This window comes from Prinia subflava, chromosome 10 (genome assembly GCF_021018805.1).
Source record: "Prinia subflava isolate CZ2003 ecotype Zambia chromosome 10, Cam_Psub_1.2, whole genome shotgun sequence".
Classification (NCBI taxonomy): domain Eukaryota; kingdom Metazoa; phylum Chordata; class Aves; order Passeriformes; family Cisticolidae; genus Prinia; species Prinia subflava.
This window is the reverse complement of record NC_086256.1, coordinates 2,495,812-2,513,946: the sequence shown is the minus strand read 5'-3', so window position 1 is coordinate 2,513,946 and position 18,135 is coordinate 2,495,812. Positions and strand designations below refer to the sequence as shown.

The 18,135-nt window shown below is 43.2% G+C and overlaps 1 protein-coding gene across 5 annotated transcripts in view; it reads left to right on the top strand.

Moving 5' to 3' along the window:
* Positions 1–18,135, top strand: part of PATJ (PATJ crumbs cell polarity complex component) — a 141,899-nt gene that overhangs the window by 56,317 nt on the left and 67,447 nt on the right. For all 5 annotated transcript variants that reach the window (XM_063406946.1, XM_063406945.1, XM_063406947.1 and 2 more), the window contains 4 exons: positions 850–1,027; positions 1,867–1,977; positions 2,733–2,810; positions 5,893–6,010. In XM_063406946.1, coding sequence (XP_063263016.1) covers positions 850–1,027; positions 1,867–1,977; positions 2,733–2,810; positions 5,893–6,010 — 485 coding nt within the window. The remainder of the gene's footprint in view (positions 1–849; positions 1,028–1,866; positions 1,978–2,732; positions 2,811–5,892; positions 6,011–18,135) is intronic.

Here is an 18,135-nt window from a genome sequence, read left to right as displayed (position 1 = left end):
CTTCCCATTTACCTTCTGTCTTGTTTTTTCTGTGAGCCGCATTAGTTCTTGCTGGATTTTTTTTGGGGGGGGGTTTTGTGGTTTTTTTTTTTTCTCTCCTCCTCTGCCAATAACTTTAGGGTACCTGTGTACCTTGGGCTCTCCTGAGGACAGGGAATTTTTAACAGATGTTCAGCAGAATTCTCCCTTCTATTTATGCAGCTGACTGGTGAAAACTTGGCTGGTTTAGGTTGTGGGTGACCTACAAGTTCTGCTCATTTAATAACTATTAGGGGTGAACAATGCACATAGAGCTGTGCTGTCTCCCTTTCCACAGGTTCCCTGCTAAACCCCCGTGGCAGGACTCCAAATTGCCAAGCCAACCCTTTTAGCCACATCTTTATTGTATTGTTAACATTTTTAGGTGAATTGTTTTCATGGTCCCAAGTAAAATATGATCAGAAAGTTCCTGCTTGAGCTGGTGGAAGTGCACTGAAGTCAGTGTTCAGAAAGTTGTGTGAAATGTTCATTATTTGTCTAACGTGCCACTCGCAGGGCTTCCCATTCCCAGACACTTTGCTCTGGCTGAAAGGGGGTGAGTGTTTACTTGAAGATCTGACTTTCTCTGAAATAAAGCCTCTGCCCACTGGACATGGATTGGCAGCAGAATTTTGCTCTTTTTGCGGGCTGAGATCCGCTCAGGGTGAAAACTCAACTCTGCTGAGAGCATTCTCAGGCTTCTGACTTTATCTCTTTACTCTATTAAATCTTCTTGAAAGACCAGGAGCTTACATTGATTTGAGGCTTTGCATTTGTAGTTTAAAATAAAACTGTTTGAAGCTCTTGAAACTACCACGTATTTTTTTTCAGTGTTGAGATCTTCAGAGACCCTCACGTGTCTCTTGGAATCAGCATTGTTGGTGGACAAACTGTCATAAAGCGCCTGAAGAATGGAGAAGAACTTAAAGGGATCTTTATCAAACAAGTTTTGGAAGACAGCCCAGCAGGAAGAACGAGAGCTTTAAAAACTGGAGATAAAATACTTGAGGTAAATGGAGATAAACCTTCCTTTCTAGTCTAAGAAATAAAAATTGACTCAAACAGCTTTGGGTGGAGAGAGGAACAAAATACTGCCACCACTTCATGAAGTATTGACAGCACTGTGTTTTTGAAAACCAAAGGAAACCTCTGGTGGTGTTTCTTTTTTTGAGGTCTGACTATGGAGGTCTTTTAACATTCTCCTCTGTATTTAAGGAAAAGATGTGTCCTGGTGTCTGAGGGGGAAGTGGAAAAAAAATGGGAGTGTCCTCCTCCATACAAATGTGGAATTACTTATAGCATATCTGTAAGCATAAATTTAATACATACAAGGACACAGACTGTTCACACTGAATTATGGGCTGTTATTTTGTGTGTGTGGATTTAGAGTAGTTAACTGATAACCACTGTTTGGGATAAATCCCTGATTCTGGCAGGTGCTGTGGGGGGAAAGTGTCATTCCTGCCTCTCACCTCTGGTTGATTTTTTTTTACTCATTTTCCTCCAAATTAATACTTCAGAATCTGGGGTGCCAAGCTGAAAGTGCTGTTCAGGTTCAGTTTACAAACAGATAAAACCTGAAAGAGTAAGATCTGATATTATGTAACACTCTGACAATCTTATTCCTTGTGTTTTTATCTAGAAGAATTGTTTTGGGCAACATTTGGCCATCTTTTAATTATGAGTACCAAGCAATACACTTTCCTTCAAACCATCATCGAAACATACTTTACAAATAATTACTCTTGACTGGTTTTGATGCCTTCCTCAGATACACTAATCTCCTGCGAGTGTGTGTGATGCCTTGTAATGACTCTGTACCTAATAAAAATAAACTCTGTTTGTCAGGTTTCTGGGGTAGACCTGCAGAATGCCACCCACGAGGAAGCAGTAGAAGCCATCAAGAATGCAGGAAATCCTGTGGTGTTTGTAGTCCAGGGCTTGGCCAATGTACCAAAAGTAAGTTTATTTCTGTTTTTATTCCAAAACTTAGTAAATACATAACATGCATCTTATTTTAAACTTGGCTAAATTCCTTTCAGGCAGTTCTGTCAGTTTTTGTGTCTGAGTTTGGATCCTTTCAGTCAGTTACAGACCAATTGATTGATTGATTACTTCTCTGGCCTGATTGGAAACCTCATTTGTCTGATTTACCTGGAGTGTAAATTTACCTGATTTACAACCTTGTAAATCTGTTGACCAAGTGTTAATTCAACTCTCCCACCCCTGCAGTAAGAGTCTGGCCCTATGCATTTTAATTTGTCCAACTTTCATAATCTAGAAATAAATTCCATTATCCAGAGGAACAAAGCTGTAATTAAAATTAGTCAGATTCACACCAGCAGCTCCTTGTGAAATGTGTCACCAGAGGGACCTAAAATGGTTACCTGGAAGCAAATTAATTCCCAAGAGATTTGAGGCATCTCCTCATCTTTGAGGCCAAGGCTAGAAACTTTTTAAAGCCTTAGTGAGAGCAGGCAGACAGTTCCACCTGCCTAAAGCACACACAGAAACTCCAAACTTCTGATGTAAGAATGGAATTCAGTAAATCCAGTGAAAGAATGTGATTTACAGACTGCACTGCAGTGCCCTCCTGCATGGGGCAAAATGCAGAGTGCACGGGGGAGCTTTGTGGTTGGCAGGAAATGATTTTGGATGTTGGTTTTGCAGCTGTAATGCTCTGTCTGATGTGGGTAATGTACATTGGTTTTCAGGTGGTTTCTCCTGCCCAGCCTAAGGGAATCAAAGTCAGCAAAGATCAGGATGCAGACAAAGAAAAGAAGAGTGATAAGGTATTTATTCCATTCTGAACTGCACCCAGGTTTTACTAAATCAAACGGTATAATAGCATGTATTCTAACTCCATGATAAGCTTCCTCCGAAGTCTGAAATTAAATTTGAAGTGTTTTGTTGAAATATCTTTGATTCTATGACTTTTTGCCAAATTCCTGCCAAATATTCTGACATTTCTTCTGTGGGTGTCTGCTGGGTGCTGAAACCCTGTACTTAGCACAGCTCCTCGCTGTCATCTCTCTGAAATACCTGGCTCGCTCCGTGTGGAGGCAAATTGATTCCCTTTGTTCAGCAGAAACGGAGAAATGGCAACATGTACACAAATAAAATCCTTAATGTGAGGCTGCCTGAAGTTCAGTGAAATCACCTTATGGGGTGATGAAATCCAGAGATTCTCCTGCATGTCCCACAGCTGTGGAAAATGCGGAGAGGGCTGAGGGGTCTGTGGTGCCTCAGCTAATCGTGAGGCACTTACTGCACAGTGACTTCCAAATAACTTCACAGCAGCTTAAAAAGAGAAAAAACTCTCTTTGGTAGGAAACAGGGAATTTGTGTTAATAAGGGAATAAGGGAAAAGTTAATTTTTCATTTTCAGCTGTATCACTCTGGTGGCCTTGGTGTTTTCCTGTGGGATTTGGACTGAGGAGTGTAGTTCAGGTACTTTGAGGGTGTGAGAGCAGCAGGAGCAGAGACAGAATTAATGCAGACAATAAGTTTTGCCTGGTGCAGTCTAACTACAAACAGGACATAGTTTCCATTTGATCCTACTCAGCACTCTGCTGTTTGTTGGGTACTTCAGAAGACCCTTTTACCTCCAAAAGTTTTTGTAAGGCTCCTCTCAGATCCTGTCGGGGGCAGGAGCAGCGAGGCTCAGTTATCAGAAAAGGTGTTGAAGACATGCTTTCATGCCAGAGGATAATACTTCCAATGAAGCACTCACAATCCCCCTTTTCTTGTGGGTTTTTTATCTATATTTCTAATCTCAAAAGCTCTCATCCTCTGGCAACGTGCTGCCTTTAATCTCCAGCACTCCGGTGCGTCGCGTTCCGCGGCGTTCCGAGGTTAAAGAGGGAGCCTCGTCTTTTCCAGACCTTTTTCATCTATTGCTGCTATAAACTGGTGGGTGGAATATAGAAGAGTTTCAGTGCAGAAATAGGTGGCTCCTTTCTGGCTTTGAACGTGGGCTCACAAAGCAGCCCCACTGCACTTCTGTGGGGCCGTCTCGGAGTTGGAAAGAGTTGCTATTAGTGGATTATTAGTGCACACCCCTATGGGGAATCAGTGATATTTCTAGTCCAGTCTTCAGAGAGTCACAAAAGAGTTGGGTTTGAAAGCAGCCACGTCCAGCTGGGAAGATCTGCCTCTTCCTGTATCTTTTCAAATGTTGAAGGTTTTTCTCTGGTTTGTTGGCGTTTATCCTGCTCTGTTGATCTGTTTGTTTCAAAATGAGCGCTTTTATTTATAAAAAAGCACTTAAAACAATAGTGGGCGAACCAGATGTCGACAATATTTTGCTGGTTGGTTGTGTGAACTGTGCTTTTGCCTCTGTGCTGATACAAAAACGTGGGGTAATGGAGTAGCCAGGCACAATTTTCTCATCTGGCTTTTCAGAGGGATAAGAGATATTTGTCCCTCTGAGCCATAGAAAACTGCTGGGTAAGCCTGGGTGCCTCATGTAATTTCACACAGCCTTCCTAACAAATGTTTAAGGTCTTAAAAAGCCAAAGGGTCAACATTTAGACTGTAAGTTATGACTAAATTACAGCGATAATAAAGTGACTCATTTGTCACTGAGCTGGGAGTGAGGCTGCAGATTTTCCACCTTTACCTGCTCAGTAAAGTAGAACCCAAGCCCTCCCTCCCTTCCTGGATCATCTGGATTTGCACAGTTCTGGCTGTGCTGTCTTGAGGGAAAAAAGTGGGAGGCACCACTAAGTGTGTGAGATCCTTTTGGGAAACAGCTGTTGTGCTTCCAAGTGCTCTCACTACACACTTTTGCTACTGGTGGGTTGAATTAATTCCATTTTTTATTGTGTTCTGTGTTCAGTGCAGCACTTTCCTGTTACATTATTTAAATGGATGAGGTGACAAATATCCTTACCTTTCAAAATTCCTCACATATTGCAGCTCACTGCTTGCACCATTCTATACAAATCTAACTTGGAGAATTTAAAAATCAATACACAGCTTCAGCTTTCATTGTGCACAGGGAAAAAAAAAAAAAAACAAACCCAAACGTTATCCTGGGCTTGATGTGTTTGGGTGTTGTGTCATATTCCCCAGCCACAGAAGGAATTAATTCCAGGAATTCTGGGTGCTCTAATGGCATCTCCTCCCTGGTGTTCCCTCTCTGAAGTGCATCCTGCTATTAGCAGTGGGCTTTGCAGGGGATGCAGCTGAGCATCGTTCAGTGCAGCACACCAAGGCAGGACCCAGTTCCTTGGAGCTGTAAAACCAATTTTTGAGCTGAGCCAGAGCCTCCTCCAGCCTCAGAGCCTGCTCTGCATTCCTGCCATGCGCCGCTATATGCATCATTACAGGAGCTGCCTGTATTTATGTGAGGTAATAGAATTTTATTGGGAGGTATAATTCAAAATCCTTATTAAATTTACGCCAAAATACAGGCGGACTGTGATGTTTAAATATTCATGTATGGACTAAGAGGATCGAGTTCCTATTTTATATTTTTTAAAATGTTGATGTTTATCAGCACCAGACAGTTTTGTTATGGAGGCTTGTAAGAAACATAATATATTTAGATTATAAGTTATATGTATAATTTAATGTTTGTTTTTAACCCTTGATTAATGTTCACACTTTGATTTTTATGACAGTACACAAGTATTTTATCAACAAGTAAATGTGCGTGCACAATTGTTTTAGTTCCTTTTCCTTCATGTTCAGTGTCACTTCTTGCTCTGCTTTCTTGCACAAAAAGCCTTTGCTGCAGAATTTAGCATTGTAATTAAGTGCTGTATCTGTGCACTTTCAGTGCAGCAGACAAGTGGATTTATTTTTTTTTTCCCCCAACATTTTTCAGAGGTTACCAAACATGTAACTCTTTGTCTTTGCATCCATCAGAGGAAATATGGGGCTCCACCTCCCATGAAGCTGCCACCTCCTTACCGAGCACTCGACAGGCAGCACGCAGGGGAGGCTGCTCGGGATGAGGAGGAGGATGAGGGTGCTTGTGCAGAGGGTGAGTAGTGCTCCAATCATTGCATCACATCACTTTTGTGGGGCACAACCAGGTGCTGATAAAAGCTTTTATTGCCTGTGGGAAGCGGTGCTCGGTGTGGCCACAGCATCAATCCTCAGCCTGGTTTGTGACTCACATGTTCTTCCCCCCAGCCAGGCTCCCAGAGCTCAGCTCTTCTGAGGAGATGCAGGAGGGGCTGAGTTGATTTTCAGTCCCAGAACATCCAAGCTGTGTCTGGGGGAGCTGCTTGGGCAGAGGTGTCAGCAGTGACTGGAGATTTTCTGTTTTACTGCTCTGATTCCAGTGGCAGTCCAGCAGTTGTAGGCTGAGGGCCACTGGTGCAAGAAACCAGAAAACCTGGAGCTGATCCCAGGCAATGCTGTTCAAGCAGGATAGGCTCCTTTAAAAAGGAAAAATTTTGCTAAATTGATGTTTCAGTGCTGTGCTGAAGGAAGGATCCCCTGGTGCTGTAGCACTCTGCAGCTCTCCCATTTTGGGTTTGGCAGGGGTTTGTGGGGCTGCTCTCCCTGTGGAAGAGCAGGGACCTCAGGAGTAGGAAGCAGGGCAAGTGGAGAGCTCCTGGCAGCATAATTCAGATTCCAGCTGCTTTTGAGTCACAACTTTGGTTAATTACAACTTTGGTTAAATGGAATATTATTATCCATGGCTTATCTTGCAGCAAAATATTTAGGAATACTGAACTTGCAATTAGGAGTCCTAAATTGCTTCCTAAAATCAGTTACATTTTATTTTTTTTTATCTTTATGCTCTTTTGTACCAAATCATAAGGTGAGATGAGGCTTTGACCAATCTTGTCCAGTGGAAAGTGCTCCTGCCCATGGCAGGAGGTGGAATGAGATGATCTTTAATGTCCCATCCATTCTGTCACTCTGTGTGGGCTCTTGTTGGGGTTTAGTTTTATTTTTTTTGCTACAGTGATTTTTCTCATCATCTTGAGCTCTCAAAGCCACTGGGTAAAGCTCCAATTGTACCAAACTCATTCCAGGTCGTTATTGAAGTTCTAATTCCCAGTTAAAGGATAGGTGTGATAAGTAGGCTGACACCTGAGTTATCTAATTAGGATATGCCTCAATCCAAGGGCTTGCTGGGCCTTAGTTAATACTTTGCACAGAAGTAATTCCTTATTCATGGGCTTGGTGATTTTTTAGCTCTCCTGCCATCCCTAATGATATTGCTGGCTGAGTCTGGAAGCTGAAAAGGTAAAGCTGCTGCTGATATTAAATTCATCAATCCTACCAGGCTTGGCAGCAGCACACAGATCTGTTCAGGGGAATCTCCTCTCTTTCCTTTTTACTGACTGAAGTTGGATCTTTTGCTGTAGCCATCTTTTCCACAAATCTTGGGAAACACAGATGCATTCCTCACCTCATTCTGCTCCTTTAAAAATAAGAACAGGCCAAGGAAGCTTAAACTAAGTTTGTGCCTCAGCCCTTGCAGGAAAAAGCGTGTTAGAAATGATCCAAATATACTTAATGACATTAAGCATCTTGGCAGCTGTGGAATGGGCTTTTACAGAGTCCCTGTCCTGTGATCACTTGAAAAACAAAGTTTTTTCTACAAATTCCAGTGCAGTATTGTTTCTGTGAACTACTTGATGCTCATAACTTCTGTCCTGGTTCTTGAGCACCTTTCCCAGAAATCCCAACCCAGACAAGAACTTGTCTTTCTTAATTGCCCATTTGTATGTTCATATTGCTCTGCTCCTTACCCACTTACCCAGCTAATTCTGCTGGGTTTGGAACCTTAACTAAAAATATATCAACAGCTGAGCTGGATTTATTGTCTTCCTTGTTTAGGAGATAAGGTATCCAAAAGGAGGATGTGGTGTCAGCCCAGGTAAATTCACATCATAACCTCTCCTTTATTTGCTTCCTGTAGTTCTCAGTCTCTGTCATAGCATGGAAAGCCTTAGAGGGCATTTTGAGGTGGGACAGCTGCTAAATCTGTTCTCTTGTTTTGCTCCTGATGGATTTTGCTTTGTTTTTTAGCATTCTTATTAACACAGCTGCAGTGTCAGGAACCTGCTCATCAATTTCTTTCAAACTCCCGAAATACTTTATTTGCTCCTCTTGACATTTTTTGTCCTTGCCTGTCACTTCTTTCAGCCCTCCCTCTCATCTTTGGTCTCCACATCCTCTATCATTCCCCAGACTGAAAAAGCAGAGCATTGTTTGTCCTCCTGCCATATTTGGGAATTTTTCTTTCCTTTCTCCCCCATCCCTATTGCCTCAGAGTCTCCATGTTTTGTCTGTTTTCCCCTTCAAGTGCCTGAAAAACCTTTTGGTGTTGATTTCATTTCCCCTAAAATCTAAACCTTTTGGCAATGCTCCCTTTTTATTTCTGCTTTCCCACTGAAGCTGTAGCTCTCATTGCTGACCTGTTGGAACAAACAGTCATTTCTTGTACATGTTCTCCCTTTTCTTTCCAAGGGTTGGTTTTGATCCAGAGAGGGCAAATCCTTGTTGGGTGTAGAACTGTGAGGTAGTTTTTGGTTTAGAGAAGCTCCATGTCCTCCATGTTTCTGTGGTTTAACAAGTTCAGAATTCCAGGTGATTTGTCATTTTTTGTTGGTTTTTTTTCTTCAAATGTGACTCTTGCACCCAAGACCCTTTAGTTACAGATCTGCTTCTCCTTTGTTTCATGCCTCCAGTACTTCCAGCATTATTTCCTAAGTTTTTAGATGACTTTTCCTTGACTTTGAGGGCAAGTTGAAAGTTATATTTCCCTCTTCTTCTAGTGACACTGCCAAATCTTTATCCATGCCCAATTCCAACCCTGTGTGTGGGTTTTGTTTTGAGCCTGTTTTGGAAAAAGAGATTGTTTTGGATTTTTTTCAGACTTCCCAAATCTGCAAAACACTGGGTTGTGAATGGGATTTTTTTTTTCTTTTCCTCTTTTTTTTTTTTTTTTTTTATCAAAACAAGTAAAAGGAGGGGGGAGCACACAAAGGAGCTGCTTGTGCTTGTGAGCTGTGTTTTCCTGGGGTGGGGATGGCTGGAGGTGTGCTCCAAGAACCTGTTAATAGACTCGTGTGCACCCCGTGGTGGCTCTTGGCCATAATGAGGGGTTGGCAGTAAAAAGAAGCAGGGGAAATGGATGGGCAGAGCAGTTTGTAATGGAATGTTTCATGAGTTTTTCCTTGGGGGAGTTCCTGGCTGTACAATTGGGATACACTTCTGTGACCCAGTCACAGCAAACGTAAATTAGGTAGGCGAGAGTTGGAAAACCATTGTAGAAAAACTGAAAGGACAGCTGTTGAAAGAACTTGAAATCCTTAATTTCAGTTGCTGTTACATTTTTAGTGGAATCTTTTGTCAGTTGGTTGACTGAGATTGATCTGGTTGGTCTCTAAAATAATAAAAATAGATGGTAATAAAAAATTTGTGGAAGGTGGTTTGGATAATGGACTAAGGTACTGCTGTGCTCAGACTTCCTGTCTGCAAGGATATTTAACTGTATCTAATAAGGGGATAATAATGCCCCCTTCCTCATATTTTGTCTCTAGATAATGTAGAAATCAATGAAGCTGTAAGAAAGCAAAATGATTTATCTTCCTGAGATGCTTTTTGAGGAACAGTGGTTTCCCTGCTAAAGCGAGAGATTTTAAAACTTCTCTGTTATTTTAACTTTGCATCCTTGACTCAGAGAGTGGGGAAGTCCTGGTGTGGAGAAGTTGTGGATTCTCCATCCCTGGAAGTGTCCAAAGCCAGGCTGGATGAGCTTTAAGTCTGTTCCAAACCATTCTGTGGTTCTGTGATTCCCCTTTGTGATAAATCCGTGGGTTGGGTTGGGATTGGGCAGCTCTGAACACTCCTGAGGTTTTCAGCAGCATCCAGGTGCTGTGATCAGCAGGAGCAGAGTGGCTTTCATTGGAAATAAAAAATGGGAAAAAAGGAATCCAGGTCAGTTGAGACTTTGAGGAAGGTGTGCTCAGGCCCCTGGGGTGGGCAGAACAGGATCTGGGGAAGTGCCTGTGCTGTGGGCGAGGATGGCAACGTGACAATCAACATTTTGGGAAAAGGCCAGGACTATTAACAAATGACTAAATAAAAGCCAACCCACTCATAATCCCTGGGTGTCTCGCTGTTTGGAGCCTGGTTTATGCAAAGCAGTGCTGAAACGAAGGAAAAGCAATCCTAACTTTTCATTTTTGGGGGGGATCACCTGAAAATGTTGGTTTTCAGTGGAGGCAGCTCATGCAGCCAAACACTGCCTCTCCAATAGATGTCACTGCAATCAACAGCAAGCACAGATGATGCTCAGAGGGGAAGATGTAGCTTGGAAAAAGGCTTCAAGCTCTGTGAAAATAAAATATTGCAGAAGTAGTAATTGCAAGATTTAATGTTCTTAAATACAGCACCAAGTGCGTTTGGTATGGTGGATTCCCTTAGATCAGGCAAGAGCCAGGATTAGACAAACAGAGCAGAGACTTTCATTTTTCAGCTCTGTGTTAATCTCTCTTTAATGTGACTCTGTGCTGCTAATCTTCTTTTTCCATTCTAGTTCTGACCCATAATGGGCTGGAATCTGTGGGGTTTGCAGGCAGCATCAGGGCCAGGACAGGCTGGGAGGAGCTGTGGGGTGGCTGAGGGAGCTGCTCCACTGCACTGTTTGGGGTTTTGTTCCTGGGCTGGTTTCTTCACCCTCTCTGTGAATCACACTTATCATCTGATGAAGTATTGCGAGAGGAAATTACATTTTTGATGAAGTAATAGTAAAATTGCAGCTGGGACTTCTTGTGGGTTTTTTACTGTGTGCTTGACATAATGCACTGAACAGATGGCTGTGTGTGTGCTGTGAGACATATTCTAAAGGAAGGACAATGAACTTTAAAAATGAACAAATTAATGATATTAACGAAATAACTGAGTATTTTGAGTTGTTTTAAATGTAGCTTTTGCAAGAGAGAATTAGTAGGACTTCCCAAAATAACTAAGTATGTTTATAAATTCAGAGAGAGATTTTATCTTTGCTTTTTTTTAATTACTAAATGAAGGATTTTGAGTCCTTTCAGTGTTTCAGTTCAGCATTCATTGCAGTGAAACTAACACTGCTTGTTTGGGCTTTCAACAAAACGCAAGTTATGATGAAGTTTGAGCCTTTTTATGCTTATAATGACAGATTGGTTTTGTTTTCTGACATTAAAAGGAAAAAAAAAAAAGGAAAAAAACAAAAACAAAACAAGCAAACCCTGTGCCACGAGCACACAGCAGTGTTGGGAAACTGCAAGATTTGCAGCGTCGCAGAAAAACGGATTTAATGAAGCCGTTTGTGGGGGAGAAATTAATTTTTAACCCCCGTAGCTGGCAGGAAGAAGGATGCTCAGGTAAATAAGATTATTAACCTCTCCTTTGCCGTGCAGTGGGTGATTAGGCAGGAAGGTACCTGCAGCTGCAGCCACACAGGCACGCCGGGGGTGATGTGCTTGGGGACAGAGATGTCATCGGGATGCTGGCGGAGCACAGGCGGCAGCTGGGAGCACCCGTGGGTCAGATGTGGGAATCCAGGGCTGTGCTGCTCCCTGCGTGCTCCCACAGGCAGCTCTGCTCTGCTGGCAGATGCAGCTGGGAGCTGCTGGGCAGCCCGAGATGAAGGGAATTGATGGCATCTCGGAATAGAGGCAGACACACAGTTTGCCCTTAAGGAGAGGAAAAATCTCAGGAAAATAGGCCCAAGGTCGTCAGAAGAGAAGACAAGCCCTGAGCCTGTGTGTGATGAGGATGTGAGCTGCTCACAGCCCTGAATGTTTGTCAGGAATGCAGATTTCCTGAGTACATGCTGGTACAGCAATGGTACAAGGGGGTTTCCCAGGTAAGCGTTCACATCTATCTCTGTGTCGTGTTTGTTTCCAGCAAGTCATTTTTAAGTATTTTTAGTGATGATTTTGAACTAGTGAAGCGCTGGAGAAAGAAAATAATAGCAGAGAGAATTTTTTTTTCCCTTCAGTTTGAAGCATGGACATATAGCATGATTGGAATATTGAATGCATTTAATATCTTTAAAATATTTTCTCTTGTGTTTGCTTATAAATCATTGCTTCTGTGTGTGCCAGTGCTCAACATTCTTGTATACAAAACTGACTGGAGCACACAGTGCTTGAAGTATAAGAATTCATAGCATTAAATTTCTTGCTGTATAGAATAATCTACTCTTCCATAACTGTTATTGTAATGCAGAGACAGATGGCTGCATTTTCTTCACTTTGCTTGTTAAGAATGTGTTAGGTAAATGTTTTTAGACTAAAATAAAAAGCTGCTGGGAATCTAAACTGAATATTCAGCATTTTCGTGGTAGAAGGAGGCAAAGCAAGAATAAAGCAATGTGATAGTAAACAAATGAGCTCTTTGCAATGAAGGATAATCTAATCTTTAAATATTGCCTGAGACTGCATTTGTTCTTAGGTAAGATCTTTTCTTCCAGCACCAGCCAGGTACCCAGAGAGCAGCAGTGAAACGCTCGGCATGAAAGGCACTGATTTGATGTTTTAATGTTATTACATTGTCTGGGGCTGGGTGCAGGTGCCTGATGCTGTGTGGGATCTTTGATCTCACCCCGGTGCTACAGATAAGTAATTTCAGCTAGGAGATAATGTCTGTGGTATAAATCTGTAAGCACAGGTAGAAACTTGCTAAGAGAGGATGATCCAAGTAGGTCTTTATTTTGCTCTCAGATATTAAGTACTCTTAATATCCCTGCAATGACTTGCAACTAAAAATATGTTAAAAGGATGCAAATGTTTAAGTAGATAAATGAAAGGCAGACACCAGCTCGTAAAAGGTGGTTATGTGTTTATATTCTTGACTAATAACCTGATTTTTAGATGGGAAGATATCTCTTTCATCATCACCACCGTAAATGATGTTGCTCCAGTGCACAGAGGGAAAAAAAAATTGGAAAGAAAACTCCACAGTGCCTCATGTCTTGCCCAGACTAGCACAGAATTGCTTCTAGTTAGAATACAGAGCAGATTATTTGCATAATAGCTCTGTAACAAAATGGTCTGCTCGGTTTAAGCAGTAGCTGCTCCCAGTACGTAGAGGAAGTAAGGCTCTAACAGAAGGGAAATATGGAAAATGTCAAATGACAATGATTTCATTCTTTACAGACATTACCTAGTTTTGCACAGTGTTGCAGCAATCAAGGCAGCTCTCCAAAATCACTTCTTGAACCCTCGGGAGAAAGTTGAAATTATTTTTTGTTTCCCAGTCTGAAGACTCAATCCTCCCTTATTCCCTGTCGTGGCTTAGGGGCTGCCCATCAGTCTGAGCAGGTGTGTAATTGCTCTTTATCAGGGTAGGTGGCATTTAAAGAGCAATCCAGAGCATTTATCTCTAGGTGTGCTGGCTACAGTACAGTGAAAATTTGCTTTATGCCTTGTAGTGGCCACGTGTGTATTGAAAACTGATTGCAAGCTGAGGATAGTAGGGAGGAAATCTATATGCAGATATATTTGTGTGTGTGTGTGTGTGTTGGCTGCATCAGATGAGCAGCTCTATTTTATCACCAAATTCAGAACATTTTTGTCATATTTACTTTAGGGGAGATGTGGCAGCTGGCAGAAGGGCAGGTGGTTCTTTCTGCTGCCCCAGAAGCAATAATGAACCTTTTCTATTCAGTGTGATGATGTGCATGTCTGTTTTCTTCATCAGTGCGTGGAGATCGTGGCTTGTGCTTGTCTCTCTGCTTCCCCAAAAAGTTGTTAGAGGAAATGTTATAACCTGAGGGTGCCCAGGGAAGCTGTGGCTGCCCCTGGATCCCTGGAAGTGTCCAAGGCCAGGTTGGACAGGGCTTGGAGCAGCCTGAGATGGTGGAAGGTGTCCCCCAGAAGTGGGATGAGCTTTAAGGTCCCTTCCAAACCAAACCCCTCCATGATTGTGTCATCAAGGAAACAGCAAATTTGGGCTGCTGTGGCTGGGGAGGGCTGGGGCTGTGCTCCCCAGAGGCCCTGCCTGAGACACCCCTGGATCCAGGCCAGCTGGGGAATGGGAAGGGATTTCCAGCATCTGGGTGGCACAAGAGGTGCCAGGTCAGGGGCTGTGAGCTGCCAGCCCTGTCCCTGCCCTGCTCCCCCCCTGCAGCTGGAGCTGCACATCCAAGGGCAAGGACAATGTTCCATCAGGTGCTGGGGTTGTTTTGGGAATGAAAGAGGGAAGGGAGAGGAGCAGGGGGGTGTGTGAGGCAGGAGGGCTCAGAGGGGCACAGGACGGGTGAGGGGATTGTTTTGGGCATGGGCTGGGGGAAGGACAGCACTGGGGGAGGACCCTGCTCCTTTTTGGGGCAGACAGGCCAGCACAGAGCCAGGAGCCTTCCCAGCAGGGACTGGAGCATCCCAGGACCGGAGACCTGCCCAGGTGATGAGTGCTCCACTGCCAGGGGACAGGGCTGCAGGGGAGTTACAAGCCTTGTCTGAAGCTGGGAGTGGTAAACTTTGGCTTTGCCAGGTCATTTGTGGTTGTTTGTAGGTACTAAATGCTTTGAACAGTGGGGTTTTTGCTTTGTTTCAGTGCATTAGGTAGTTTCAGAGAGGTTTTGTGCCCCTTTAATTGAAAAACATGCACGGTAGTTATCACAGATTTATAAATTCTGGTGGTTTTTTAATTCAATTTCAGAGGGGTAAGCCTAAGTAGATTTTTTAAATCTATAAATGTTATGCTTGCATAGTACCCTGAACTCTGTATCTCTAGAAAAGGACAGACTTCCCACTCCTTAGGGTGAGGTGAGAAACCGTCATTTCCCTGGTGTGATGGTCCTGGGACATCACAAGATCCTGAAGAGAACTCCCCATCCTTGCAGGGTGCTGTTAGTGATGAGCCACAAACCCCAAACTGGGAGGGATTTGGAAAAGCCAGAGGGTGCCAAGGCACAGGGCATTTCCTTGTGTGTGCATGTGGAGCTAAGTTCTGGCTCTCAATGCTCTGCTGTGAGAGCAGAGAGGGATTTCACCTCCAGCATGGCTTTTAGAGGCCTTGTGCTGCTGGGCTCCATCCCTCCAGGTGCAGACAGCACTCCCTGTGTGCCAAAACATCACCAAGGTGATCCCCTGTGTCACTACAGGCTGTGACAGTCCTGGGAGCTGCCAGAGCTGTGACTGTGCCTCAGCTCAGCAAGGAGAAAGGATGAGATTCCCTGGGAGCTCCCTGTGCCAGCCTCACCTCCACCTGGACCTTCAGACCTTGACATTTTCCTGCACTGACCTCTAAACCCTAACGTGAGGTTCTGAACCAGAAACTATTTTTTTCCCCCTCAGATGTTTGGCAAAAAAATCTGCTTTAAACCCATGAGGTTTGGCTGTAATTTCCTCCATTTGTAACCTGTTATTCTTTTAGGGAGGTGACAGATCATTTAAGGATTAATACAGGATCACTTTGTTGTGCATCATTGATGGATTTAGGTAGACAAAGCTGTAATTTTAGAGCAAGGGTTCATTTCAGGATTGAGTTGTTGGAGGTGCAGATCATGTGATTTTTAAAATAGTGTTTGTATAGAAGATGTGGGTTGTTAAACACTGTTTTTTAGGGGCAGGAAGCCACTGAGGGACCAGCGTGGTGTCTAATGAAGGGCTGGGAGAAGAGTGAAAGGGGCAAAAATGGGATGAGACAGGGATGTGATGGATGAGGGAGCAAGGAGAGCTCTGTGCAAGGATGAGCAGGGGCAGCTCGAGAGGGAAGGGATTTTGTGAGGAATGGGAAGCTCAGCAGAGCCTTTTGGGGCCAGAGGGATGTGTTAGTTTGTGTGTGCAGCAGGGATGCTGAGGAGGGTTTTAATGAGTGGTGCTGTGAGCACTGCAGCTAATGAACTTGGACTCCCACAGGTTTGTGCCTCTCATTTGCCTGGCTTGGGTGTTGAGGAAGGTGTGAGCTCCACTTGGAGCTTTTCCTGTGGCTGGAGCCTTCCTGAGGCTTTCCCTGGAGAGAATTCTCTGCCTTTATTAAAGTGTGAGTTCACACTGAAGCCTTTCCCCAGTCAGGGCGTTTCTCAGGTTTCTCTCCTGCCTCTTTCCATGAACTTTTTGTAGCACCTTTGAGACCCCTGCTCCACCATGAGATTTGCTGCCAGTCCAGAGGTTTGGGGGCAGGAGCTTGGATTGCACGGGGGGATGGTTGCATATGCTGCGTTCCTGTAGAAAAACAGAATAAAATTAGCTACCCCCATTAGAACTACGCTTAATTGCTATTAAGAGACTGAAATATAATTAATAAACACTGGAGCATGACCCCTGGACTGCCATTGGGAAGACCTGGCACCTCTTTGGTGGGTTGCCATCTGTTGGATGTCTTGCTTGGCCATCTGTCAGAAGAGACAACGAAGCATCCTGAGACCTGAGTTCCCAGAGGTCAGGTGGCCACGTGCATTTAAAAATAAAATAAAACAGAAAGCAGGATCCATGGAGTTCCAGCTTACCCAAAAGGCAGTGTTTATTACTGAGGAGTAAGTCATGGATGCATCTGAATCATCTTTTTTGAAGGCTAAATTCCATAACGGGGGGAAAAAAGTCAATTGAGTATCAAGCCAAAGGAATTACAGGAAAAATTACCATACCCCACTCTTACTTTTCCCTCAGGCGTTTATTTTTTAACTTTCTCTTAGCTGATTTCCTCCTCCAGTCAGAGTGGAAAAAGTGAGTCTATTTAATATAGTAAAGTTTATCCATTTAGCTCTTCCTCCTGGATTAATCCTTGGAGATGGATTTCTTTTGCCAGAAGGAAAAAGAGAGAGTGCTTGACATATTGCAAGTCTCTGCTCACATACATCATCAATTTCCTGGTTATAATTGTGTTCATTTCAAAAAATGCCCAAAGCTTAATGCATTAATATCTTTATTTCATTAAATGCATTAGAAGAGAAGCTATTTGTTGTCTAATAACATATTTTGGTACTAAAAAAAAAAAGAAATCATCTCTTCAAATACTCTGTTCACTTCTTTGTGATAGAGTTTTTCTTCTGCAGAAAAATTAATGCATTGCTGAGCATCTCTCATTTGAAGGAAAGGTGTCTGACCCTGGCACTTTTATTTTACTCTTTTGTGGAAGAGAAACAGGCCTGCCAGGCTCTGTCCTTTGGAGAGCTTTAAAATAATCAGAACAGAATTTCTAATACAAAATATTGTTTTATTTAATCAAATCTGTCAAGTGTTATGATGTCATAAGTGCAGCACAAACCTGATTAACTTCTCCAATAGACTCTCAGGACAGCTGATTAAATAAGATTTATGGCTTATTTAGGGAGAGCATGCAACTGCTTTATGGTTTCACAGGATTATTCAGTGGGGGATTTGTGTGGAGAGGAATTCTTATCCATTCCTCTGTCGAGGTCCTCTGCCTCACCTGATGGGAGATGAATTTGGCAGCTGTGAGTGCAGAATTTGCTGCCTGACACTTGCAGTGCTAGAAAAAGATCTGTGTTCTCATTAGCACTGGGTGCCCACTTACTTTCAATTTATGTCACATAAGACAGTTGAAAATTCTTCCTAAAACCCTTGCTGTCTCATTTTCAGAAGAGACCTTTGAATGAATTCTTTATTTAGGTGGTGCCTTTCTCTTTTGGAATAACAGCCATAACCCAGCAGTGTGTTTTCAGCCTGAAGTTTGAATTCTGGTGGTTTATATACATGAGAAATGTTCACTTTGTCATCCTTTCTAATGTTCTGCTGAAAACCTCCTCCAGGAAGGAGGAATGGATTTGCAGGAGAGCTGACTTGGACAGAAGGGGGAGGAAGGAACCTTCTCCTTCCTCTCCACTTCTCCTGGGACTTCTCCTGGGCTAAAACATGATCCAAAATCAGAGTGCTGGGCTGTGATTAACACCTGAGACACCATAAATTAGGACATGATACCTGAGGAGATGGAAACACACAGCAAGAGAATGATTATTGTGTATTTATGAACAGCAGAGCCCTCCAGGTGTAATTGTGGGTGTGCATTTGTTTTGTTGCAAGGTGCAGAAGTCTGCAGCAGTGCCAGGTGTCGCAGTCATTTTTCACTCATGTTTCATTTTACCTCAGCAATCAAAGGCGAGCTGTGACATTGGGAAACTCAGCTTTGGACCTAAACACAGCCTGATGACTCAGGGACTGTTTGGTAGCTCAGCACTCCAGAGGGGTCAGG